Source organism: Xylaria bambusicola (genome assembly GCF_022495145.1).
Source record: "Xylaria bambusicola strain CBS 139988 unplaced genomic scaffold F5B22scaffold_64, whole genome shotgun sequence".
Classification (NCBI taxonomy): Eukaryota; Fungi; Ascomycota; class Sordariomycetes; order Xylariales; family Xylariaceae; genus Xylaria; species Xylaria bambusicola.
In genome coordinates, this window is record NW_025953617.1 from 6,115 (window position 1) to 31,403 (window position 25,289).

At 47.2% G+C, this 25,289-nt stretch overlaps 9 protein-coding genes across 9 annotated transcripts; 5 read left to right on the forward strand and 4 right to left on the reverse strand.

Annotated features, from left to right (window-relative positions):
* The first annotated feature begins 3,109 nt into the window (after positions 1-3,109).
* Positions 3,110-4,947, forward strand: F5B22DRAFT_625656 (uncharacterized protein). The gene is made up of 3 exons (XM_047976184.1): positions 3,110-3,539; positions 3,596-4,103; positions 4,176-4,947. Exons 1-3 carry the CDS (start codon positions 3,380-3,382, stop codon positions 4,627-4,629), a joined length of 1,122 nt encoding a protein of 373 aa, XP_047826213.1. The 5' UTR covers positions 3,110-3,379; the 3' UTR covers positions 4,630-4,947.
* A 167-nt stretch (positions 4,948-5,114) lies between these two features.
* Positions 5,115-6,351, reverse strand: F5B22DRAFT_625657 (acyl-CoA N-acyltransferase). Its single transcript, XM_047976185.1, has 2 exons — positions 6,270-6,351; positions 5,115-6,210 (listed from the first exon to the last, which is right to left on the reverse strand). The coding sequence occupies exon 2, from the start codon at positions 5,850-5,852 to the stop codon at positions 5,355-5,357; it is 498 nt and encodes a 165-aa protein (XP_047826214.1). The 5' UTR covers positions 5,853-6,210; positions 6,270-6,351; the 3' UTR covers positions 5,115-5,354.
* A 739-nt stretch (positions 6,352-7,090) lies between these two features.
* F5B22DRAFT_483731 (Non-repetitive/WGA-negative nucleoporin C-terminal-domain-containing protein) lies at positions 7,091-11,561 on the reverse strand. The gene is made up of 4 exons (XM_047972279.1): positions 11,133-11,561; positions 10,979-11,048; positions 7,526-10,921; positions 7,091-7,477 (listed from the first exon to the last, which is right to left on the reverse strand). Exons 1-4 carry the CDS (start codon positions 11,475-11,477, stop codon positions 7,128-7,130), a joined length of 4,161 nt encoding a protein of 1,386 aa, XP_047826215.1. The 5' UTR covers positions 11,478-11,561; the 3' UTR covers positions 7,091-7,127.
* Positions 11,562-11,723: 162 nt separating this feature from the next.
* On the forward strand, positions 11,724-12,120 carry F5B22DRAFT_625660 (uncharacterized protein). The gene has a single exon (XM_047976186.1). The coding sequence runs from the start codon at positions 11,778-11,780 to the stop codon at positions 12,045-12,047; it is 270 nt and encodes an 89-aa protein (XP_047826216.1). The 5' UTR covers positions 11,724-11,777; the 3' UTR covers positions 12,048-12,120.
* A 405-nt stretch (positions 12,121-12,525) lies between these two features.
* Positions 12,526-14,854, forward strand: F5B22DRAFT_483818 (AFG1-like ATPase). The gene has a single exon (XM_047972281.1). The coding sequence runs from the start codon at positions 12,721-12,723 to the stop codon at positions 14,707-14,709; it is 1,989 nt and encodes a 662-aa protein (XP_047826217.1). The 5' UTR covers positions 12,526-12,720; the 3' UTR covers positions 14,710-14,854.
* Positions 14,855-15,000: 146 nt separating this feature from the next.
* Positions 15,001-16,109, reverse strand: F5B22DRAFT_660776 (Sedlin; the record flags this gene model as incomplete). The annotated part of the gene is made up of 2 exons (XM_047980318.1): positions 15,669-16,109; positions 15,001-15,549 (listed from the first exon to the last, which is right to left on the reverse strand). The coding sequence occupies exons 1-2, from the start codon at positions 15,717-15,719 to the stop codon at positions 15,001-15,003; spliced, it is 600 nt and encodes a 199-aa protein (XP_047826218.1). The 5' UTR covers positions 15,720-16,109.
* A 100-nt stretch (positions 16,110-16,209) lies between these two features.
* On the reverse strand, positions 16,210-20,205 carry F5B22DRAFT_639505 (Adaptor complexes medium subunit family-domain-containing protein; the record flags this gene model as incomplete). Its single annotated transcript, XM_047977724.1, has 4 exons — positions 16,210-17,300; positions 17,374-17,581; positions 18,539-20,090; positions 20,162-20,205. The coding sequence occupies 4 exons, from the start codon at positions 20,203-20,205 to the stop codon at positions 16,210-16,212; spliced, it is 2,895 nt and encodes a 964-aa protein (XP_047826219.1).
* Positions 20,206-20,457: 252 nt separating this feature from the next.
* F5B22DRAFT_483884 (Mpp10 protein-domain-containing protein) lies at positions 20,458-23,277 on the forward strand. The gene has a single exon (XM_047972282.1). It carries the CDS (start codon positions 20,648-20,650, stop codon positions 22,928-22,930), a length of 2,283 nt encoding a protein of 760 aa, XP_047826220.1. The 5' UTR covers positions 20,458-20,647; the 3' UTR covers positions 22,931-23,277.
* Positions 23,278-24,194, forward strand: F5B22DRAFT_483771 (uncharacterized protein). Its single transcript, XM_047972280.1, has 2 exons — positions 23,278-23,732; positions 23,886-24,194. Exons 1-2 carry the CDS (start codon positions 23,624-23,626, stop codon positions 24,065-24,067), a joined length of 291 nt encoding a protein of 96 aa, XP_047826221.1. The 5' UTR covers positions 23,278-23,623; the 3' UTR covers positions 24,068-24,194.
* The last annotated feature ends 1,095 nt before the right edge of the window (positions 24,195-25,289 follow it).

Here is a 25,289-nt window from a genome sequence, read left to right on the forward strand (position 1 = left end):
TTATTTATTAGATTAAAGTTATTGGAAGATTTTAATAATTAATTTTAAGTTTATTATTTTTTTAAAGATAAATTATATTAGCTTTATTTTTAAATTATTATTAAAAATTCTTCTTAATTTAAATTTTTTAAAAGAGTATTAGCTTTAATTATTTATTTATATATAGGTATATTATAATTAATAATATTATAAGTAATTTTAAGGGGAAGCTTTAAAATTATTATAAATAGGTTAAATCTTAAAGGTTAGGTATAATGTTATAAGTTTTTTTAATCTTATAATAGGTATTTAATAAAACTAAAGCTTAAAGAAGGAAAGAATCTCCTTTAAAGTATATATAAAAAGGATATAGAATATATATAAAATATATATATTCTAAGGGCCTTAAGATATTATAATATAATATTTAACAATTTAAATTTAAATTAATTTAAGGTAATTATATAAATAATTATTAAAATATTTTTAAATATATATATAAAGGTTAAAAATATAGCTAGGTTAATTAAATAACTAAGTTAAATAAAAGATACGTTATATTAAATATTTAATTAAATAAAAAGGTTAATTAATAAAGAAATGTTATTAAATTTAAAAACTTTATAATTATTTTTTTAATAATATTATTAAATTAATTATTAAAGAATTTAATGATTAATACTTAAGTAAACTTATTAATCCTTAAATTATAAAAGTATTAATATAATAATATAATTTAAAGAATAAACCTTAAAAAGAAGGGAAATTATATTATATATATAAACTTTATACCAATTAAAAAATGCAATTTACTTTATACTTTAATTATATAAAGAACTATTATAGATTATTTATAACCTTTTAAAATATATAAGCAATATTAAGCAATATTAAAAAGTAAGGTTATATAAACTTTACTTTTTAAAATAAACCTTAAAGACTTAAACGGTTTAAATTAATAAATCATTTATATATAAAGTTATTTTAAGCTATTAATAACTAAAAAGGAATTAATTAGTTAAAGATTAATGCAGCCCTAGTTAATTATTATAATTAAAATCCTTATTTCCAAGCCCAGTTTAACTGCCCTTGTTATAAATACGGGCATAGGTTACAATACTGTTACGTGAAAATTGCCACATACCCGTGCCTTCCCCGGTTGACTATTCCTTGTCTATGAACAGGATCTCCCCTGTACAGATAGCAGGGTGTTTGTTTTCAATGTAAATAGTTTTACATGGCCCTCGGCATATGAGCCCTGAATTTATATCAATTCGTTTACACATAACTGTTAGCTCTAGCTGTTTTCCTAAATACTCAACAAAGGAGGATAGCACGCTTCATCTAAACAAGGAACGAAGAATGCGATCTCGAACCAAGCAGCTACTTACTAAATAGTGGCTACTTGATGCATATGCCATATTCTTCGCGTGAGAAACTAAATCCTATTATGAGGTGATACCGCTTGATAAAGTATTAGGTTTGATTTGAGGCATCTCTACATACATACTAGTACAAGAGGCCAAAGTACGGGCACTATGACATGGACATTACTGAGTGGTGTTTGATCAAGTACCATACCTCGTTTGCCAAAACGCTACAAATAGGAGAAGCATGAAGGGAAATCACTCTTACAAGTGGCAAATGCTGAATTGTATCCCTGGAATCTTAAATGAATGTCAAGGTTGGAGACTGAAGCTCCATGTCAGGCTTTCACCCCTTCAGAAACACGCCAGTGGATAGAAATACACTACCTACGTGGCATCGATACTCAAGCTTGTGTCCCAGCTCCGTATTAAATAATGAGCCTTCGGGAATGTCTTTAAGTACCAGAGCTTCATGTTGCAGAGGATGGTAGCCCTTGTCGCTTACTAGTCAAAAGTTGCCTAGACAATGAATATTTCTAGGGACACTTTTTCACAAGCTGCAGCTATTGTCCCGTTACATAATATGTAATCGGCAAACAGATACATAGGTGCTGTAACACGCCAGTTGCCTTCATACTTACACACGTAGCTATTTAGTTTCTACATGCCCTCAAGTAGAATATAGTATCGGGGCCTAGCTGAGAGAGTGGGGATAAATAGTAGGCGACCGCAATACATAGTCTCAAGTAGCGCGATCCTCTATGTGTGAACAAGAGCAACTCATTCATGGTTATGCAAGCTAATAACGCTCAAGACCACTCAAAGTCACCAATAACAGAAGCAACAATCTTCTAGTGAGCTTGACCACTCCTACTAAGTCAAACCTCTGCAGTAATGGGTTGTGATAGCTGCCCAGCAAGCCTAGATCAAAACTCTTCGCCCGTCACTAGTTAGCATTTACACTGGGGACAAAACGGGGTTGTTTCAATGTCTATATTTGGACGGACGGAAACGGAGACATGAATCGAAATTATAGCCGACGAATCAGTGCGTCTGAAACCTGCACGGAAAACTATGACCCAGGGCAGAACCAGGGGAGATGCCAGATCGGGACCCGCGTCCACTCATCGTACAGGAGGATTGGTATGAAATCTTGTGACGAAGATATTGCTACCACAACTCTATTTCCTATTCAGGGCAACCATGTGCGATCACAAAACGTTAGTTTATACTTACTTACTTAATAGTCACTACCATGGGGCTTGCCAGTTGCCTCTATTGAGCAGCTACTGACTTTGCGTTGTCTTGCGAGATGTACCTGAGGAGGTGGCCTTCTCAACAAGGAGAAGAGAGTTCGGCTTCCTACCCTTTCTGAATATTTTATGGTCGTGTACTGCAGCCTTGAGTCTGCCTTGAGGTATTTAGCAGGCTAACTACCTACCTGAATGCACACATATATGATACTGGCCGAGTTTTAACCCCAGACTATTTAGTAATCAAGTTGTTAAACTAAGTATGCATACCATAGCTTGCTTCAATGTGTGCCGCCTGTTTAGGGATGATGGTCATAAGAACTTGCACGAACAGGGTGATGATCCTCGACAAGAAGAGATCCTTCCAGGTTCGGCGGCAGTTCGGATTCATCATCATCCCTATCCCCCTAATCTCAATATGGCAAGGATGCTATTAGCGGATGTGCTTCCCTGTTCTCCCCTGTTCTCGTGGAGGCGGATGAGCTACAATCCGTAGAATAGGTTAGACCACACTACCTAGTGTAAACAGTTGGGCTCACTGTACCTCGTGTCTGCCGCGGCTTAGACCAATATATACTTGACTATGTAGATAGATTTGCACTACCGTGAAAGCCGGGGATTCTCATTCTTTTCACTAGTACACGACGCGCGGGTAGCGGTTACGATTATGTTGTGAACATCTCTTCCTGATACGGTCCCTTCCTTGGTAATGTCGTCGCTGGATTCGATGTGAATACGCCATAAGCTCGAGTTGGAGTTGTGTACTCTTTCCACCCTACGATGGTTCACCCGTACGAACCTCCACCTCCTCTGCCGGCTGAGAATGGCGTACATGTCTGGAGGACGGCGGTTGTTGTGCCGATAATTACTTTCTTTTTCGTCGCTACAAGATTTTACACCAGGTTATACATGTTAAGACGGAAGCCTACTATTGACGATTGTACGATGCGCCGGGTTTCCATCAACTTACAACCTGCTAACGAGCGGCCGATACAGATATTGTTGGTGCGACTATGCTCGTCAGTATTGCGCATGCCGTCCTGATAGCTAACGCTACGTACCACGGCATGGGCTTACATATATGGCAATTTACGCCCGAGCTAAATTCAGAATATTATCTCTGGATAGGCATATCTTCCGAGTTTTACAACCTCGGATTAGCTGGCTTCAAAAGCGCTCTGATCCTCCTATATTTGCAAACATTTGGCCTTGTGAGCAAGCGGTTCAGGATAGCCTGCTACCTCACGCTTTTTTATACGTTGGGATATATCACCGCCAACCTTATTATCGAGTTTCTGGCATGCTGGCCGATTGCGAAGAAGTGGCACCCTGAATTGCCGGGCCACTGCATCAACCGAACTGCTGCAAACACATTCTTTGGGGTCGGCCACGTCACGTCCGATCTCATTATTGCTATTCTCCCGTTACCTCCAATATGGAAACTGTCGTTCCCTTCGACCAGACAGAAGATTGGGCTGAGTTTCACACTTTCGAGCGGTTTCATGTTGGTCAATCTCTGCACCACGTCGGCTGCGCTCGACTGAGATTCGTTGTCCTTGCTAACCGGCAGACTTAGTGCATGGGCTGTTGCCACCGTTCGATACGTAATCTCGACATATAACCAATTCACTTACGACCGCCCTTGGTGGGCTGGGATTTCCTTTGCCTTCTCTATACTGGAGCTTAACACGGGTTTGATCTGCGCATGCGTCCCAACCTTTACGCCTCTCCTATCTATCTTCACCGCATCACGAGTCGACAACTTCATCACTACCTGGACTACGCGCGCCTCTGGGGTGTGGAACAACAGTTCCGAGAAGAAACCCTGGGACGACCTTGAATATCATGGCCACCTAACAGCCGATACACATGACCCGCCGAAGAGCTCAGGAACTACTAGCGGGACAACTATAACCGCTGTTTCTTCGAGAGATATGGCCACTTTTAGCCCAATCACCCAAGATGACGATATACCCATGTATGATTTATCAGGCTTACAAGCTCTTGCGGAGCGTGACAGAATTCCTTAAGTTGTCAATATGATTTGCTTCATCTACAATAGGGCTGCTTGTGTGTCTCGTGTTTCTAGCAAATGACAAAACTGAAGTGCACTAACCCTCGCCTATGATAGACTTAAACTAAGCCGGGGTTACTTATTGAGCTTTAGCTATGAAACAGGATGCTCATTCTTTTCTGATATATGGTAGAAGCAAAGGGCCGATAGCCAAAATCACGAATGGCACTTCGACTTCTAAACACGAGTAGCAATGACTATACTATGTATGTGGACGATAGTTGAATCTGCTACGTTTCATGAACAGCTGCCAATTTAGAATGTTGCTACCTAATTTCAGGGTCCTGAAGCTGCCGTCAGATCCTGTCTTATGCACACGCACGCATGTTTGAATTGAAACAGGGATCAGGGGTAATGGTTCATCTACACGCCTACTGCACAACACCTCATACATAGAACTCATGGTATTTGCGTAAGTGAGAAAATATAATAGCAATTACGGGGAGTGGGCTTTATTGTATTATTCGGGATACCATATTGCAAGTTCTTCCTACTTTACGTCGTTGCAATGTCATATGATTGCGAGGACATCGTGGTAACACGTATTTCTAGAAGACTCAGGTTACGTAGCTAAATACGAATTGACGCCGCTTCGTTGGTAATTTAATGAGACGCTATTACAGCCTAGCCTAATCCTTTGAAAGCCCTCGCTCGCTATCACGTACCCAACCGCAAAACCACTCACGAAAGCGGGCTCGCAAAGCATTCGGCATCCATCTGGTTCCCCTCACCCCATCGGAATACCGTAGTAGCATAGTGCTCCCATCCCAAGTGACGATACAGCCTGATAGCAGCCTGATCCTTAACAAGAGCGAGAATGAGGAGCCGCAGGCCCTTTTTGCGCGCCTCTTCCTCCACGATGCGTATGAGCTGAGTCGCGGCGCCGCGCCCACGTTTCTCGGGATGAACAAAGAGCCTTCCGAGCACAGCGACCTCGGCGTGGGGATGTGTCTCCAGCCACCGCGCGACATTAACGTAGGTTTCGACCGCTCTGTTCATGGCGACGTGGCCGATGATGACGCCGTCGTCTACAGCTACCCAGGCTTGGTCATCTCCCTGCAGCGCTTCTAGCGCGTGCGCGACGCCGTCGACGGGATATCCGCTGTCGTGATAGACGGCTTTCATCGTCTCGACACATGCTGGTAGGTCTTCGTCTCTGCGGAGCCGTATGCTAGCCATTGAAGAAAAAGAGATGGATAGTAGGTCAGAAGTAGAAGACCCGATAAGCGCAGCTAGTTCGCACGGTTATTAGAATGAGCATATGAATTTCGTTTTCTTTTTTTTTTCCTTCTCCGCGAACTAAATGACGCTCTCGCTTGCTTAGGCCATTTGGATGTTGCACATCAACCGAATGTAAGTGTGTGGAACCCATTCTCACGTTTGTGTATCTATGTACCTCGATAGGCTCACAACGTTTAAGAGCCCCTCTGCTGGCCTAATGCCATTATCATATACACTTGACAGAACGACTTTGATTAATGGGTAATCTAGGTTGGAAGATATCACTTATTTATGTTGGCGTTGTAATGAAGACGAAGTGAGATTCAATCATGTTAGTAGGCATTTGTTCACATCGTATACTAACTAGTTTGTAAGCTTGAAAATAACAGTTGGAGTACCCAGCTACATTGGATGTTTGCGCCGGACAGTCATGCAAGGTACTATGGAAGCCTACGCGCGATCTATCATAAGTGCAACTATCGATTGAGCTATCCGGCAAAAAACAGTAGCGTTGCTAAGAACCGAACCCAACTCACCAGATTCCTATAGTCAGGATATGACTGACTCAGATTGTGTGCTAGATAGCGGGTTATAGTAACATCATCTCCCGAGAGAAGTGTTTTATCGGTTTCCATTATGAAGTTTGAAACGATCAGATGATATACTAATTAAGGGTCACTGGAGGAGAGAACCGTTTCCCACCTATTACTCAGTTTAAACAGCATACTTTCTTGAGATCAAAATTGGAAAGACATCAGCACGCCAATTGACCACCAAGTTAGTACCTCAGAACACAATAAAACATTATACGCAGTTAGCTACAGTGCCTCCTATCCCTCGTGCTGCCCACCGTCAAACCATTGACTTTGAACTGTGACTTCAATGTTAGAGCATCTTAGGAGCCACCATTCTTCGAAAAGCGCAAGAAGGGTATAACACTATTGCTTGTGATGAATTTGTACTATGGTAGGAAAACAAAGCAAAGCAAATGCTCAAGTGTGGAGCGAGCTGCGCAGTATACACAACCATCTCATCGTTGTTTGTAGTCAGGTTAGAGGGTCTGCTAGAGGACCCCTATTATCGTAAATGCTTTTCCGTTTCACTCCTTGCCTTACGGCGGTTATATAATGCAACGCCAAACCGACAGAAGGACAAATAAGTATATCTTACATCACCACATCGTAAACTCCGACACGCCAGTACAATGGTCTGTCATCAAGCCAACAGTGATATCTAATGCGCGCCATTCCGTCCATTTGCGACCTCCGCTGACTTCACCCAAAGCTTCCTGGCGGGTAGTGTCTTGGGTAGGTTTCCTGTTGATTGTGCCTCTGTAACGTCGTCATACTGCTGGTCAACCGCCTGCTCAGCAAGCTTTTGGGTTTCTTGGGTCCATTCTTCTAGCCGATGCTGTTCGATGTGCTTACGAAGGTTTGCATCTTCCCATCGCATAGCTTCGAGCATCTTCTCTTGGTAACCCTTCTCCATGTTCGTAAAGCGTCTGTCCAGCGTGTCTGTGTAGACACCGACAGCCTGTGAAGGTGCTAATCTCCGATGCGCCAACTTAGCCTCGCGGCTGTTTTCTATTCCTTATTAGCTGCAGGCAATTGGTATGGGACAAACAGACTTACGGTTAGCATATAAGGTGCAGTAGAGTTGGAAGAGGTCGGTTTGGCCGAGAACATCCATTGTTTCCTCGTCATCCTTCATTGAAGTGTTATTGATCGAGGTCCAATCTTCACGCAGGAAGCATCGTCTCCAAATAAGTCTCTCAGCTTGGTAACGCTCGTCTCCGCGAAGACCATTGCTGGCCACTTGAATGGCGAGGAAAAATTGATCGGCAATGTTTTCTTTAGTCTCTGGAGGTAGCGTGACCATGGTGAGAAGATCAATTAGAGTTAGTGGATCGAGAGCTTCGTGCTTGAGTAGCCTTTTCATGGCATCGTCGAAAAGTTGGGCGAGGATTTTGTACTTTTTCGGACATTGTAGACCAAAAGCATCTTGAACGAGACGAGGTTCTGAGGCTTCATCGAGGGCTACCTTGATGACTGGACGGATTTGAGTTTCATAGAATTCGTCTTGAATGTTGATGATAGCGAGCTCTTTATCAATTGCATCAACCCGTGCGTCCTCTGTTGTTCCATTGATGCTTACTTCCTGGATGGCCACTGATGCTTTACTGGCAGGGCGTGAGCACTCTGCCATTCGAGCTAGCTTGCCGAGGCTGAGTTCAATCTTCTTGTTCCAGACTTGTTGCTCCCTGGCCAGACCGAGATCGAGAAGCGTATTAGCTGCGTGGTCTATGTCCTCCTCGCCAACGATATCATTGATCCAAGATATTTTAGCTAATTCTGGCTTTGTTCGCAGGTAAATGGTTTTGTACTTCTTGTCACCCTCGTATTCAAGGAGGGCATCTACACCATAAGTTGCGAAAAGGTAATCATAAAATGGAAATGCGAAGTCCTCGCCATAGGTGTCAAAGCAGTCGCGAACCTTTTTCTCCTTTTCCGTCATTCTTGACTCGATCTTTTCAGCCTGACTAGGAGAAATATCCGAGGAAGAGAGCTCATCGCGAAGGAGGTCAATTTCGCGAGTGAGTACCTCTGCCAATGCATGTAGGGACCTATGGGTTTCTGCAATTTTGATTGCAGCCTCCCAGTTATTGGATTGGGCGAGTGAAACAACTTTGTTATGACGGTCTTCGTTATAAACTTCCTCATATTTTTGGCCTTCTGATATTAACTTAGAATCTCCACTTGCAAGATTCCATCTAGTCAATTCTTGAAGCACAGAGAGATAAATCTCAGTCATTTCTGGCAATAATTGCCTCATTCTGGTAATCTGATCTTTCTGTTCCTCGGTATGGGATTCGTCAGGGTGCTTGACCCATTCAGTGACCAATTCCACTTGGCGCTTCACGTTGTTTGCCACAAATTTGTTTGCAGTCCAGGGTGTAGGTAAGCCTGAGTAATCGCCTTCAAGAATGCCGTGGTTGAGCTTCTCTCTTTTCAGCCCGTAGAGTTCAAGATGGGCTTGCCGAAAGGTATATGCGTCACGAATGGTGCTGTTGTAAATGTCCGAAGCCTCGTATGTCAATCGCGTGAGAGAGACTGTGTCCAATTTTGCCTTAGAGTTGTGCTTGATAACTTGGTAGGCCCAGGCGATGAACAGCTCCATCCGGTGAATGTCGTGTATAAACCAGTGCCTAAGCTCGTCCGTCTCTCCCTTGGCACGGTCAGGCTTTGACTTTTCTTCAGAGCGAATGTATTCTACGATTTCCGCTACAATAGTTTTCTTCGAAGTTGCAGGACGCATGTGCAGGAATTCCTCGTGCTTGCGCCAGAGTGTACCAGCAACATGCATCTTCTCCGCGTTCCAAATCAGCTGCCATTTAGTGCTCCGGTCCAGGTTGACGCCAATTCGGTTGATATGCGTCATTATTGTGTGCAAGAACCGAACGCGATCCTTAATGTTGTCGTCGAGCCTAGCGGCCAATGGTGCGAGGTGTGGTCCAGTTGAAGCAAGAATATCTTCACTCAGTGCCAAGGCTGCCTCTCCATACTCCCTGTCGCTAAAGCGAATGTTGTGCTGCACGTCGAATACAAGAGGGTTGTCGTCTTTGATACCAAAAAAGACGGCCTGTTCTAGTTTGATTTTCGCTGTAAGCTTAGGAGGCGCCATGCTCGCAAAACGTTGGCAATCGGTAATTGCCACACGCATAATACCAACTCCTCGCACAAGTAGCACAGCGGTCGGATTCTTCGTCTTGATCCGAGCCGGCCGTATCTCATTATCTTCATTGTCGTAGATCTGAGGTTCTTCTGAGCCAGATCCTACAATCTCCAGGGCTGGATCGCGACGTAAATCAATGATGTCCTCAAAGTCGGCCGGTAAGACATGATTATCTTCCATAATTTGGGAATCTGGTGTTTCGGGAGGCTGGGCGACAGAAGCCACTACAGTGGCATGGTCGAAAACGAGGAAGGCAATCACATTAGGCTTAGGTAGATATAGTCGTGGTCTCGCGAGCGCATGCGGATCGGGTGGAGTGGTAAAACTTGATATTGATCGAACCATACCGATGTCTATGGGGGAATCTTGTGGATGTCCATTTTGTATTAACATCTCAACTAGACTATACCGGCAAAGGTGCTTATCGTCAAGTGAAGTCAATAATAATAAGTGTTGTCGATCGTCGGCTGGTGGTAGCTGACGTAACTTGCTCATCTCGGTATACTTAGAAGACATGCCCTTTGGTACGAAGCAGAAGTCAATAATCTTGAAGGAGTCGGAAGCGAGCGCACTACTCTTTTCATCTGTATGCCGGATTGCGTCGAAAATAGCACTTCGCACATCTAATTCAGCGAGCAGGTCATGGTGTCCTCCACGGTGTATCCTCCACGAATTTATTCGACCTTTCGACGTCGCGGCTACGACAGTGCACTCGCCCTGCTTCGACGACCGACCAGCTCGCACGGCTGCTATATCGCCCTGTAGTGCCGAGTGAGAAAGAACGTTACGTATGCTCCCAAGAAAGCCCCCGCTGGAGGGTCCAAGACTGGTGCGCAGGAACTGGACCGAAACTTTAGGTCGTCCTTGTGCATCTCGTACGCTGAGGTACGCGATTCGACCCGTGCTAAATGCCAAGATAAAGCCAGCAGCTGCTTCCACATTGATCAACTGAATGACACGTTCCCCAGAGCACATTCCGGATATAGAGTCCTCAACACCGGTTCGTTGTTGTCGCATAAAGTCGAGGGTTGTAGCGCTGGAGATTGATTCCCAAAAGGTGATCTTACCACTCGTAGGCATCACAACTACAAGGCCAGGTTCGGAGGAAGATGCAGAGGGAGAAACAAGCAGCCCTAGCGGCAGAGGGTCGGTCGCATGTTTCGACGGATACGGGAGTGTGAATGTGAAGGATTCGGGAGAGAGCGCAGGCGCCGTATACGGCCAGACGACGGCATGCGTATGGGTGAGGCTAAGAGCGAACCCGATCGAGGTATCCACGAAGCCATGCTGGCGACCTTAAAAAAATAATTCAGTCATGCGAGGATTGACATAATGAGGAGTGGTGTACATACTGCTTATGTCAAGTTTTATCCGTTCTGGGAGAGCTGGAAGCTTTCTAACATCAAAGGCAATGTTGGTAGACTATTCGTCGAATGTATTAGAATGTATTCGGACCAAAATTGAAGCTGAGTAGCGCGAAATTGGACAGAGGATGCGTCAACCTACCAGGAGTGTAGTGCCGTCCCCCTTGTGCAGCCGATCACCTTGCCGGCTCTTCTTCGAGCGTACGCTCAATTCCTGTCTCGGTGTAGCTACGGGCCGCTCAATGCCATCTTGCTTGGTCCCAACAGTAGAGGGTTGTGCAGACTTGACCTCGTAGTTCTCAGGAGCGGCAATCGGATCCACGAAGGTCTGCTCGGTAACTTGCGGACGATCGGATCTAAGCCGCTTAGATTTAGGTAATGGAAGAGAGTTGTCGGCGCTCAGTGGGCGTTGGCGTCGGCGGCCGCGGGTGGTCATGGACGTGGGAGCACCGTTCTGGCTGCCGTTGGTTGGCGCCGGAGCAAACATGATAACGGATGGACCGCGGAAGCCGGGTGCTGATGACGTGGTGGATGCGTTGGCGATGGAGATGGAAGAGATAGGTCGAAAGGGATCGAGACAAGCGACGCGTAAGGGATGGAGGGCTATTAGCTGGACGGCGCGGGTATTATGGATATGTGAGAGTCTCGGGGTGAAGCTAGATCATGAGATCATGGCTCAGAGACGCGGCCGACGGGTGCTGGCACGAAGGCGGCCGAAAGACTTCAGGCTTCGGGGAACGGGGGAAAGATGGGAGACAGCAGAGACGAAGAGAAGAGTGAATGATGAATGCGGATGTGGATGTGGATGTGGATGTGGATGCAGATGATGGTGAACAACGCAACATTGGCCAAGGGAAGAATTGGGAGAATGACGAGGCCATCCAACTGGCTGCTATTGATTGGGTCTTGGGCCTTGTTGACTGCATGGGGAAAAAAAAATACAACACACTGCCTCTGGAATTGGCTTAGCACGGGTCGCTGGTGTTTTGTTGCTCCAAAATGGAAAAGGCCCAGGCTGCTGATGACCGACGACCGCCGAAGCCTACAGGTAGTATAGGTATGTACAGCGAGCACGGGCTCATGCTACAGCTCTGATACAGCTGCCTGAGCTACCTACAAGTTAAAGCTCCAGCGCAGTCGACAAAGCTCTAGATCCTAGATCTGTCCTGTCTGCTGTACTTAATTAAGCTAGGTGGGTATGGCTGCAATGCAAGGCATGCGTGTTTGTTAAAGGGAGAACCAATCGTAAAGGGAGGATCAAGCTTTGGATAAATACCTATGTAACCAGTTAGGAATATGGTAAACCTCATTACTTCGTATGTACGTCTGAGTCCTGACATGAAGAGGTAACGTGTATGACTACATATGTAGGTAGGTACGTACAAGAGTCTGTAGCTTTGTTGTCGAATAGAGCAACCGTGTACAACCGTGTTGATTATTTCTTTGAGCCGCTTGATCCTCTAGGACTGCAAATGTAGTATAATGTTCATCATAATTATGGATTTGCTCCTCTACCTAAGGTAGGCTGCATGAGCCTAGGGGCCCGGTGTTTTCTAGTAATGGGATACCTATGTAGATGCATGTGGGTGCGGTATTTGAAAACGATATGCGACTGCTCAACATACAAATGGTCATTTCTAGATGCCTTCACCGTATCGAATAACTCACCGAGATTTTATATCTTGACGTTTCTTGCAAGAGGCTCCGCCGATTGATGGCGGTCTGCCGCAATGCCGGTGGCGCACAACATGAGGCGACAGATCAGTTCCGTCACCATCACTGACCCTCTTGTGAAATACCAATCGTTACTTGCGGCTGGATCCTGCTGTCCAGACCAAGCGCAGCATCGACTGGCAGTCCACCTGCAGAAAGTCTACTATCGCTTGAAAGACTACAGCCCTTCATCCGAGTACCGCACGAGGCTGAGGACCATTACGGATGCTTTAAAGGAGTCGAAGGGAGACGACAAGTCTAAACTACTAGCAGCTGAGAGTCACCCAATACGGCGAAATCCGCTCCTGGCGCGCTTCTTCGCCCGGACGTCAGGCCGAGATACCCTCGCCTTGACGAGAGTCCTCACAAGTCACGAGGAGGCTATTCACATCGATTCGCCCCAGGGGCTCTTTCTATCTGGTGAGGTAGGCACAGGGAAATCCATGTTGCTCGATCTCCTAGCCGAGGGTTTGCCGACGAGTCGTAAGCGACGATGGCATTTTAATACATTTATGCTATACACGCTATCGCAACTAGAACACCACCGGAAGATGCATTCTAAACTAGGGCACGAAGACCAGCAATACTCATTACTGTGGATGGCCAAAGAGATGATCGAGAAGTCTCCCATCTTATTTTTGGATGAGTTTCAATTGCCCGATAAAGCAGCGAGTAAGATCCTCAGTAACCTTTTTACTGCCTTTTTCCAATTAGGTGGAGTTCTCATTGCTTCGTCTAACCGGATGCCCGAAGAGCTTGAGAAGGCAGCCGGTTATGAATACACCCCGCCTACGGCAAGTGGTCTGATCGGTCGAGCTTTAGGCTTAGGGAAAGCTTGTGGGAAGGGTGACTTATTCGGCTCTTCAAGTGACTTTGCATCATTTCTAGAGGTCTTGAAAGCGCGATGTGAACTGTGGCAGATGGAAGGCGCCAAAGATTGGAGGCGAAGAGATTCTAATATTTCCCCTAGCGATGTTGATAAGAATCTAACACAAAGCTCGTTATCTTTGGCTCAAACAGTGACGCAGTTGGATCCTCAGCTCTCAGAAAAAGCTGAAGAGCCATCTATTGCTGGGACGAGACCTAAGGAATATTATCTCCTAAGCCCAGACCAAGACTCGTCTTGGAACGAGGCCGTGAACAGGTGCCGCCTCACATCTGCTGCCGATGACACGAGTTGGGAAGCTACAACTATAACAGTATACGGACGAACAGTCACTATACCACGAGAATGCAATGGGGTCGTACACTGGGACTTCGAAGATCTTGTCTCCTCATTTGGGCCAGCAGATTACATCACAATGGCCAGCACATACCATACATTCATAATCGACAACATACCAGCTCTAGTGCTTTTGAAGAAAAACGAGGCTAGGAGGCTCATTACACTACTAGACGCCCTCTACGAAGCCCGATGCAAATTGATTGTCAGGGCCGCCGTTGGCCCTGACGAACTTTTCTTCCCAGACGCTGAACATACTACGATGTCCACATCTCGGGCTATAACCTCGTTGACTCCTGAACTACAGCGTGAACAAGTTGACGCTGACGCAATACACTCCGAGACCATTGCTGAGGCTTATCAAGACCAGATGTCACCTTTCAGGCCCAACATCTCCTCATACACGGACTCGAACAACACAGATTACGACCCGGATCAAGACTCTGACTTCGGCGTCGACCCCAAGAAGTCCAAGATTGACTTCAGCAACACCGGTGCTTTTACAGGTGAGGATGAGCGTTTCGCTTACAAGCGTGCGGCAAGCCGACTGTGGGAGTTGTGCGGTGAGAGGTGGCATTCACGCAAAGGTGCCTGGTGGCAGCCGTTGCCTATCGAAGCGCGACATTGGGAGGGAGGGCAAGCCGCAAAACCTCGGCCGTGGCCGCTAAATGGGAGCGCAAGTGGCGATGTTAGGATGGGGCCATCCATTGAGCTGGATGAGCCAGCTGGTCTCCAGAGGCTTAGGGTCGAGTATCTGAAGAAAACGGAGGCCCATGACAACTAGTCAAGAGAGCCGACCCCTATATATCAAGTCGCCTTTTGGGTATATATCGTTGAATAGCATATATAAACAATTAGACAAGCGAGCACAGAGTTAGTGCGATGCAACTCATCATCTATTTCCATCTGACGCCAAAACTCCATGCTCAACGCCCGTGAACGCCTTGTAGGGGAATGAGTCTAATGTCCTCTCCCTGAACTCCAAGTGTAGTATGTTGGTGATGCTGATTCCCTAGCCGTGAAGATCTTCTTTCTTTGAATTTCCTTACAGAGAACATCTTGACCCACAATCTCCTTATAAAGCCGCAACTCCAGGCGCCCATGCCTCCCCGATGCGTCTCATCTCATCGCCGAACTTGCGGCTCGTGATCCTCTTGGCGCCGGCCAGTGCCGTGGTCTCATCGGGGTCGTAGAACGGGTTCTGAAGCAGGCGCACGTAAGCCGTCTGCACGGCGCGGAAGACGGGCTTAAGCTCGTTGTCTCTGAGCCCTACCCCTCCGATCCCGCCACCAGAAGAACCGCGACCACCCCCCGCTGCCGCCGCGGCGTTGTTTGCAGATCGTCCTCGCATGTCCACGACGGCGACGAACTTCACGCCTGTGTTCGTCTCGAAGCCGTACGCGGCCAGGCGGTCGTCGATGGCATGCAGCAGGCCAAAGTCCCCCGATAGCAGCATGTTTGCTCCGCCAGCGGCAGTGGGGTTCGCCAGGTGCCTCGAGCGTGCTTCGAAGACATCGAGGGTCCCGGAGAGAAGGAGGGAGAATTGTAGTGGCGTGCGAACGGGAGAGTAGGTCTTAGTTGTGGTATCGTATGAAGGGAAGATGGTTATATGAAGGGGGTTGTTCTGCATATAGTCATTAGAATTTCGTCAATCATGTCATATAATTCTCATGGACATTGGGTGGCATCAACGGCCTGGCGAAGCGCCGAGTAAACGCAACGGGGAACTACGCATGTACTTACATTGCGGCCTATAATGCCTAAACAGGCTATTGAAGGCATCGTGTTTGCCATCGTCGCATAATACTCGGAAATCTTGTATTGCTCGTGTATGGAAGATATTGAGTAGGTGAGGCTCAGTCTGGAAAGTTGACTCTTTCAAGTTATCCATGCAGCTTGGGGGTTCACCTGCCCCACTAATCAAATGTGAGTACAGCACTTTTCTAAGTCGCTTTTACAACTCACCCCGCCATCTGGATGTGAGTGAACCTATGCTACGTAGAGAGAAGATACCTTCAGTAGAAAAGTTGCGTTTGCGAACCACCCAAAGACAAGAAAAGAGCTTTCGAGTAAAGCGTTATTAAGTTGTATCTGAAGGGTCCTCTCTGTGACCCCCTCTGATCAAGTACCTCTAATGGGGAGATAGTGTGCGTAGTAGTAAAATGCTATACGCAGGATGCATAATGCAAATCGTTGAGCCTCAATAAACACCCAACACCTCACAGTCCAATATGTGTAGCATCTACGGCTTCAAAGTAGTGTAAAACCATGGCGTACACGCGGGCTACTCCTCCTCCTCGCTCAAGAACTCTGTTTTCTCCAGCCCCTTCAAGACCTCGTCTATCTCGACCGGGTCCGTAATCGCAAATACACCACCCCCTTTAACTGTATCTACACCACGCATGCCAACCTCTTTTCCGACAAGGTTTCTGCCGACTTTTCCAGGTCCTATACCGATCCACCTCCGGACCTTCTGCTCTTGGTCTAGATACTTGATACTATCCCACCATCTTACCGTCTCAAGACACTGTCGAGCCAGCAGCTCCTGGACGTCGGACGCACTCGCGAAAGGTCTCGCAGTGACATTGCTGATGCACTCCATAGTCCCGGGGAATGATATGATATCCTTATCCTCTCGACCCTTAACACGACTCTTGCCTGAAACAAGGTCGCGCATGACATAGTACGCCGGCCACATAATAGGACTATGAAAAGGACTGTCGCTATTAAGCTGAACGGCCCGAGGATCATGGCCCAAGAATTGTCGCACATGCGCGATTAACTCCTTGATCTTGTGTAGCGAGCCGCTGAGCACGATCTGGTTCTTACTATTTATGTTCGCAATGAGGACCTGGTCAATCGGTTTTCGCGAGTCTGCGCTCTCGCTGCGTGTGCCCGCGCTCCGATATCCCACGAAGTCATCGATAGCCTCAACCAGAGTAGAGAGATATTCGGGTTCGGTGACAACCGCTACCATTCCGTATTCGCCGCCATACTTCTCGCGGGCTTTTTGTGTGGCCTCTGCCATGGAATCAGCACGCCGGCGCACCATGTATAGCGCATCCTCGAACTCCAGAACCCCTGCCGCCACCAGTGCTGCAAATTCGCCTAATGAATGGCCGAGCGATACGTCTACTCGTTCTATGGCCTTGAATCCGCATTCCCGCTCTAAAATCCGCAATATTAGAATCGAGGTAGCCATTATGGCAGGTTGCGCATTTGGCGTTAGAGTCAGCGTTCGGTTCGTCCCGTTTTGTATTACATCCGAAAGCTTGTAACCCATATAGGAATCGATCTCTTCAAGAATGATGGAGGCAGAGCGTGGAAACGCTTCCAGCCATGGCGTTAACATGCCGACCTTCTGAACACCTTGGCCTGTATGCACAGGAAGGGGAAGGAGATAATCAGCCATGGGACGAAATCAGTCGGTGGATGCAAGATTACGTACCTGGGAAAAAGATGGCCGTCCGCGGCCGCCGGCTACTTGCTGTGGAGCCATGTCGCCGACACCCAGGTTGATGTTGTATTCGAATGGATGCTGGGGCACAAGGCAGAGCTGCTGACGAACGAAGAGATAGGGCCCGAACGCTGACGGAGGTCACAGCTGTTCGGGCGGGCGAACAACAGAGCGGAGACACAAGCGTACTCATCACCAGCTAGAAAGGAGCTGCGACAAAAACGACTCCCAAGCATCAAAGGTGGTATCGGCTCCGGAATGATGGTTCGTGTCAATCAGTCAGTCAATTAGTCCATGGAAGGCTCCGTCCGCTGAACACAGCACAGCCACGGTTACTGTTCCTGGCGCTATATCTTGAAGACCGGCGTTTCCCCAACTTCCCCCACACCTGGGGCACTATGGCTCCTGCCCTGAATAGTCACAACGCTAGTGCTGTTCGGAGGTACTAAGCAATGGTACAATACAGCTATGGTAGATGGGTCGATGAATCCCTTGAAAGGCTTCTCATAAAGCTCAAATTGATAGATAGAGGACTGTAGGTTAGAAGTCGGGTATCAAGCTAATCTAGAAAGGAATCTTGCCTTAACTTCGAAGGAAAGCCAGGCTGCTTAGATCTGGGAGGCATAGTTGGAAATTTATTCCCACAACTTTCAAGGTTTTCTTCCCTTACCAGCTAACTACCGTACGGTCATATGAATATACCATCAAGTATTTGATCCGCCAACTCTATGGGAACTATTAAATCAAATAACCAAACCATTGCTTGCGCTCACCATATTATGCATAACCTCTATGTGAACTCCTGATCTATATGTCTCGTATACCTACTAAGTACTTCGTCACATAGCTGCCGAGTACAATTTAGTGCTTCTGTAGGTAGTTGTGTATGAATTTCCAAAGTCTGATTTTTTTTTATGGAAGCCAACCTGACCGCGCTTCAGCTTTACCGCCCATCTTTCCACGTACCTTGTCTTGTGAATGGAATGACATCTAAACTTCTATTAAGCAGCACATCTTTGCACTCGTCACGCCACCAAACGCCGATTTGTATGCAGTGCCAATGTTCTTCGAAAAAAGGCGATAACATAATTGTAATAAAACGAAGAGATGCAAGGCCACACAAACACCAACATTGATGTCAGCATCGTATCTCAACGCCTCCTTTGCTTATAGTGAGATACTTGACACCCTTGTACGGTTTAATTCCTTCTCCTAGACCGCGGCTTTTCCTAGGGTCAACAACAATGCTCTCAACCCTGATCCCACTGGGAGTCCAGCCCTTGACAGAAAAACTGACTGACGCGGAACTAGGCATCAAAATCTTATTTTGTGCCACTTTTCTTAGGTCTCGCTCTTCTTCGGATCCCTTCATTTGTTCCTTTGATTTGTGATGTGCTATGGAGCCCTGGTATGGCTCATCGTAAGCGTAGTCTTTACCAAACCCGAATCCACTCGGATCTTCTTCGACAGCGTCATCCGCCAGGGGCCCTGCAACCGTACACCGGAGGCTAAAATACGACATGCCTGCCGAGAGCTCCTTGGCTGGTATATGCCATTCCAAGATGCGGTCTGCAGGGCTATAGCTGGCATCTCCTCTACTAGGCCGCACATCTGATAGGTTTCTGACGTCCGACGGAAGCGGCACGGACACCACAACATCCTGGAGTGAAGGAGATGCCGCAGTGCCAGCATGTGGTCCACCAAAACCCCTTCCACCGCCCCCGCCTCCTCTAGCGGAAGGCCCAGCTATGGACTGGCTAGTGGGACCGAATATCTTATTTATGTTCAGGCGGACTTCAAAATCGGAGCCCACTGAGCCAAGCCCCGTCTTCACCTCAATACTCAGGGGTAATTTCAGATTGTGGTTCATGCTGCTACTCTTGCCATTGGTGAAAGGGAGGAGATCAACTTCATAACCGGCCAGAATAAACCGTCCGTCTGGAGGTATGAAGCTGAGCTCTCCCGGACTATCTTTCCAGCGACTCAACCGGACGCAAGGATGGAATACTGGTAACTCCATAATGCTCTTTAGATTATGCTTCCCAGATGGCCCGTTGAGGTTTACGGCTATATCTGGGACACCAGATACCTTAGACGTGAAAGCTATGGTGCCATTTGCAAAAGCCGCAATGGGTCGGCCGGAGGGCGCCAGTGTAACCGATAATGTCTCGACAACATCTGCGTATAGCTCGTTGGACGTGTGACGTACATTGGCTCGTCTCCATGGTAAGGACGGGCCATTTTGGGCAATTAGAGAAGAAGAAGTACCAGAGGTAGCAAGAGGTTTAGTAGGTAAATTGATGCTTCCTAATAGCTTCCCCAGAAGGCCCTCCACTTCTATGACATCTCTCAAGGCATTCGGCTCGGTGGTGCTAATAGTGCCGGCGTCGCACATCTCAGTAAGAAGTTGGGCGACGACATCGTAGTTTGCTTCGATCTTATGCGCGAGAATTGGTGCACCGAGAAATTCTTCCAAGGCATCGATCACACGGTGAAGAAACTCGAGAACTAATAGAGGCTCGATATCGGAAGATGTAGTTGCCAGATAGAGAAGGTCCGCATGGTCGAGGCTAAATACAAGGGTAGGTGGGTTGGTATTGGATAAGTAGATTAAGCTCGGCCGTGGTGCTGGATGTTCAAGATACAGAGGTAGAAGATGAGCGGCAGAGAGCGGTCGAGAGGTATAGGTGTGGGAGAGAATGGCGCGTCTAATAAGGAATCGTTAGCAAGGAGAGAAATCAAGGAACATCACATGGAAAGTACCCTGGGATCCACTAACTTGTGCTCATCGTAGATGTGCAGCGCCTCGATTACACTATTCATCGTGGATGGCTTATGAAGCGCATCGTCAGGGTTCGGGCAAGGCAGAGGGTAGAGACTGAAGCTATCACGAATTGTGTGGTATGGTGGTAATTCTTATCATAATAGAGGGGTAGTACGTCAATAGATCCATGATGACTTAAGACTTCGGGGGAGCTGACTCTATACCTAATCTACCTAGGTAGGTACCTACCTACTGGAAGTATGCTGGTGTACCCACTAAAATAGCCTGCCTAGCGTAGAGGCTAGAGCGCCCTGCAGCGGGGTCCCCTTCGATAGAATAGGCATCCTTGATCCAGGAAATTTTGTTTTTTTTTTTTGCGAGTAAGACTGCTATCTAGTTGAACCGCCCACTCGCATCGATCGCGAGTGATTCGGTCGACAAAAGACCGCGACCACTCCCTCTTGGCGCTTTCTTTGCCTTTACCAAGCTTTTAGCTCGGCAATGGCTGGCTCGGGCAGTACAACGTCTTCCATGACCTCGACATCGCATACCCTCACCCATGCACCGTCGCTGAGCTTCCTATCCGCCCTCGTTGATCCTACAAAGCCTTCTGGCAGCATGGAGATGTTGGAACTTTTCGAAGCCGTTAAGGCCGGCAATCGCCATAACTTTCTGCAGCCATCGGCGGCGCTTCCCAACGCCTCTCTTCAACTTGCCAAGGCCACATTAGACGCATACGCCAGCCAACTAAGCGACGAGCAGCAGCAACGTCAAAAGGAGGCAAATAAGAAGCGAAAACGTGCTGACCAGACCCGCCACCCTATCGATGTTCTTAAAGTCAGGAAGCTACATGTTGATGGCTTCGAGAGTGGCCAAGTCTGGCAACAGGCAAAGAGGATCATTACAAGTACCCTACAAGATGCCGAGCAGCTTATTCACGACCTGGAAGATCGTAAAGAAATTCAAGTAAACGGTGTGAGCGGTACCACAAACCCGTCAGACTCGGACGGAAACGACTTGGGAAATCTATCTAACTCCACGGACGAGGACTCGAGTGGGGAGCTAGACGATGACATAGACGAAGAGGCATTTGAAAATGAAATGTCAAGTGGTGAGGATGAGGATGACCTACTGGGGGTTGAAGGCGAAGCTTTGAGCCAAGGCGAAGAAGATGGAGAGGAAGACGACGATTTGAAGGAGGGTGGGGACAGTGAGGACAGTGAGGTCAGTGAGGACGACGAACCCGAGCCATTGGTCGAAGACCCCAATGGTTTGAATGACGGCTTCTTCTCGATTGACGATTTCAATAAAACCACACAGATGTGGGAAGATGCCGATGCCAGAGCAGATCCTAATGTCGACCAAGGAAGTGAAGATGAGGAGCTCGATTGGCATGCAAACCCTCTCTCAGGACAACAACCCGTAACCAGTAGTAAATCAAGGAGGCCCAAAAAACTTCAGGATGATGAAGACGATGAAATGCAGTCCGGCGCCGATAGTGACGAGGACGACGATGACGAAGGTGGGCCTACCTTTGGTAATATGGATCTAGATGCACCAGAAGGTGATAGTGATCTAGAAGACGAAATGGGCGCAGAAGACAATGAAACAGAGGGTAACGCCAACAACATCTTTTACAAGGACTTTTTCGCGCCACCAAGGCGGAAGGGAGCTAAACCGAGTAGGCCGCGCAAGCTGACTGCTACCGAGCGGGGCGGACCGGCAGAGAAAGAAGTCGAACGGGCAATGGCGGATGTTCGCCGTGACTTATTTGAAGACGAATCGGAACGGGAGGATTCTGAAGATGCACTTTCTGAGGTTTCTGCCGGAGATCCCAAGTCGAGGAGGTCTGCACATGAGCGGAGACAGGCTAAACTGGCCGAAGAAATTCGCAAGCTTGAAGCAGCCAACGTGGCGAAGAAGGACTGGACCATGTCAGGTGAGGCCAGAGCCGTTGAGCGTCCCGTGAACTCTCTCCTGGAGGAAGACCTCGACTTTGAGCATGCAGGAAAGCCTGTCCCAGTCATTACTCCCGACGTCAACGAAAGCATAGAGGATCTCATCAAGCGACGTATATTGGCCAGAGAATTTGACGAAGTAATTCGACGAAGACCTGATGCTGCAGAGTTCTCGTCACATACACGTCGTGGGCTTGCTCAGGTGGAGGATACCAAATCAAAACAAGGTTTGGCTGAGATATACGAAGAGGAACATGTCAAGAATGCCAACCCAGACTCCTACGTCAGCAAAGCAGATGAGAAACTTCGTAAGGACGAGAAAGAGGTTGAACAAATGTGGCAAGACATCAGCGCCAAGCTAGACGCTCTCAGCAGCTGGCACTACAGGCCGAAGCCCGCAGCACCTACCCTGACCATAGTACCAGACATTGCGACTATCAGCATGGAAGATGCACAGCCAACTACGGCACAGGGTGTCGGCGGCGGCGACAACACACTAGCTCCCCAAGAAGTCTATAAAGCTGGCAAGGACAATGCCGAGAAAGGCGAGATTGTTAGCAAGAGCGGCCTACCTGTGGCTAAGCAAGAGATGACCCGCGAGGATAAGGCTAGGAAACGCCGCCGTGAAAAGGAGAGGATTCGTAAGGCTGATGGTCTCGAAAGCAAGCAGCCCCAAAGCGCGAAAGCTCGGCAACGCCAAGAGACACTTGGAGATCTCAAGAAAGGTGGCGTCAGAGTTATTAATAAGAAGGGCGAGGTGGTTGATATTGATGGTAATAAGGCCAAGAGCACAAAGACCGCTTCGAGTGGTACTTTCAAATTATAAGCTGCCGGTTTTTACCACGCAACGTTGACTTGTCGAGACATCCGCATTTGTATATTCCAATCCACCTACAATAATGAACTGTTTTGTACAATAACCTCCTGAAGTGATATGCCATGCTGTACTCGACATTCAATCACTTAATTTATATAATTACGAGCAAGAATGCATATTTTATCTCAGTGTATATGCCGGACAATGGTATCACGAGTCCGTCTCGCTTCCCCTTTTGGGATTAATAAACTCGGTAGGTATCGATGGATAAATTGATTCTTGCTGAACTTATGTACCCATCTGACGAGAATTGTTGTTGCAGTGAGCTGCTGGATACATATCTACCCAGAATTAAGTTAAGTCTGATGGAACAATGACTTGATAGTAGCAGATGGAGTAAACAGTTTGCGTCGCGACTAACGATGCGTATCCTCCTAATACATCTATGTTGATTAGGATGGAAGACGAAAATAACATTACAGATATTCTCCAGAACACATGAAATTAGAAAGTGTAGTAGTATTGCCTCAGGCGAATGCGCAAAACTACACGGGAAGTCGGACCTTGAGGGGCTTTTCTGTTGGCTGAAGCTTGGACCACTTCAGTATGGCAAGGTTCTACATAGATTGCATGGGCCAGGCTTGGTAAATCTTATCGCGTAAAAAAGTCGACATTTCCAACCGCGCATCCAACTTAAAAAGCATGGCGAAGGACAAAGTCCCATCCGTGGGCACGCTGGACAAGCCGGAAAACCTCGATGATCTCTTGAAGCAAGATCGGGGTGAGGACTGCCTACCATGCCGAATCGTAGGTTAGTACTCCACCTAGTATTACTGCTATCCCTCCTCTCTGTTACCTATAAATTGCTCATGTCCACGACGCCGATAACGGCGAGTCTTTGATTGAGATGATGTTTAATTTGAAACGGATCGGACTGACTGACAGCTTGTCATGAGTCTGGTAGGTGGCGGCGCATTTATCGGTCTCGCGGCGTATAGCTACTTCTCTGGCAACGCACAACTCGAACGCCAACGCGCCAAAATCCTAGCAAGCAAGTCCATGTTCGGCATGCGCAGCCGCAAGTTTGGCATTGCAACGACGTCGCTGGGATTAGCATGGTTGGGGATCTGGAGATTGTTTCTTTAAAAGGGGTTATAGAACGGGCAAGTCAAGCAAGAATCAACTAGATTTCTCTGCTAGAGAAGCCAAGGGCAAAAACCCTACTTTTACGCTTTACGCGCACTCTACGGACACCAAGGAGCGCCTACATTCTCAATCCCTATGTCAATATGTAGCGACGGCGAGATATTGCTCTCAGGAGTGGAGCTCTCCAGTCATCTTCGGGACTAAAGAGCAAGTATTATGCTTGTGCCAAAGAAGGTTTGAAAGTTCGATGTGTCATGCACACAATGATGGCGCTCGCAGGCACCCCTTACATCCATACAATACTACCGTACCAATTTTATACGATCGTGTACCATGGAGCAAAGAATGATCAAATTGCACCATTGCTTGTGGCGATACCCTACTCTGATGATACAAAAGAGGTTTGGGTACTTCTGAGTGTTATAGTAGCAATGAGCGGCCAGGATCGATCCATAATTAATGGCCTGTCGACATTCCAATCTGACGAGTGAAGTTACTCGGAAGAACCGAAACAGGATTGTCTCGCATATGTGGTAGCGGCCACCTCCACTAGCACGGCGAGGCGCTGGATAACCTACCTACATTTGTATGTATGTAGTGCCAAAGAGATTCGATTCCAGCCAGCAGGTATCCCGGGCATCTGGTAAGCGGACTGTGCTCGTAGTAAGGCAAGGGGTTCCAAACCTTACGGTACTTTATCAGCAACGCCTTTGGCAGAGAGTTACTACCTAGAGGTACTACAAGACGGAGATGACCACGTCATTGGCCATGGATGTGGAGGGCGTGACTAAAACGCGATCTATAATTCAGAGCGTGAGGGGTTCAGACCAAGCAGGGTTGGATCAACTAGTAGGTAGTATGTGGGAGACAAAAACAATTAATATTGGAAGCAATAGCATGAAGTCTTAACAAAACAATCCTAAGATTAAGAGAACTCGCATATAGTATTACCTAGGTAATCATCCAAAGCATCGTTTTTTTAGCTGGGACTCACAGGTGTCAATACGCCAATATCACTGGCTAGGAGGAAACTGGCATTCTGCCCTGATCGCTAGATCCATGTACGGTACTTCAGCACGCAAACGTGTCGTCGAGATGGTGGTACCTTACAGTACGGTATTGCTCTGTGAGGGCTGAATCCATCTTGGTGGTACAGTAGTTTCAATACTACTGAGTAGGTCGAAGGATCTAACCTAACCTGGGTACCCATATTGCTTAGGTC

Excerpts from the sequence above, each read along its gene's own strand:
- F5B22DRAFT_483818 (XM_047972281.1), top strand. The coding sequence starts at position 12,721 with ATGCCGGTGGCGCACAACATGAGGCGACAGATCAGTTCCGTCACCATC.
- F5B22DRAFT_625657 (XM_047976185.1), bottom strand. The coding sequence starts at position 5,852 with ATGGCTAGCATACGGCTCCGCAGAGACGAAGACCTACCAGCATGTGTC.
- F5B22DRAFT_483771 (XM_047972280.1), top strand. The coding sequence starts at position 23,624 with ATGGCGAAGGACAAAGTCCCATCCGTGGGCACGCTGGACAAGCCGGAA. Across the intron at positions 23,733-23,885 it reads CCTACCATGCCGAATCGTAG|GTGGCGGCGCATTTATCGGT; the intron begins GTTAGTACTCCA and ends TGAGTCTGGTAG.
- F5B22DRAFT_483731 (XM_047972279.1), bottom strand. The coding sequence starts at position 11,477 with ATGTTTGCTCCGGCGCCAACCAACGGCAGCCAGAACGGTGCTCCCACG. Across the intron at positions 11,049-11,132 it reads GGGACGGCACTACACTCCTG|TCTACCAACATTGCCTTTGA; the intron begins GTAGGTTGACGC and ends TTCGACGAATAG. Across the intron at positions 10,922-10,978 it reads GATAAAACTTGACATAAGCA|GTCGCCAGCATGGCTTCGTG; the intron begins GTATGTACACCA and ends TATTTTTTTAAG.
- F5B22DRAFT_625656 (XM_047976184.1), top strand. The coding sequence starts at position 3,380 with ATGGTTCACCCGTACGAACCTCCACCTCCTCTGCCGGCTGAGAATGGC. Across the intron at positions 3,540-3,595 it reads GAAGCCTACTATTGACGATT|ATATTGTTGGTGCGACTATG; the intron begins GTACGATGCGCC and ends CGGCCGATACAG. Across the intron at positions 4,104-4,175 it reads ACACTTTCGAGCGGTTTCAT|TGCATGGGCTGTTGCCACCG; the intron begins GTTGGTCAATCT and ends CGGCAGACTTAG.
- F5B22DRAFT_483884 (XM_047972282.1), top strand. The coding sequence starts at position 20,648 with ATGGCTGGCTCGGGCAGTACAACGTCTTCCATGACCTCGACATCGCAT.
- F5B22DRAFT_625660 (XM_047976186.1), top strand. The coding sequence starts at position 11,778 with ATGCGGATGTGGATGTGGATGTGGATGTGGATGCAGATGATGGTGAAC.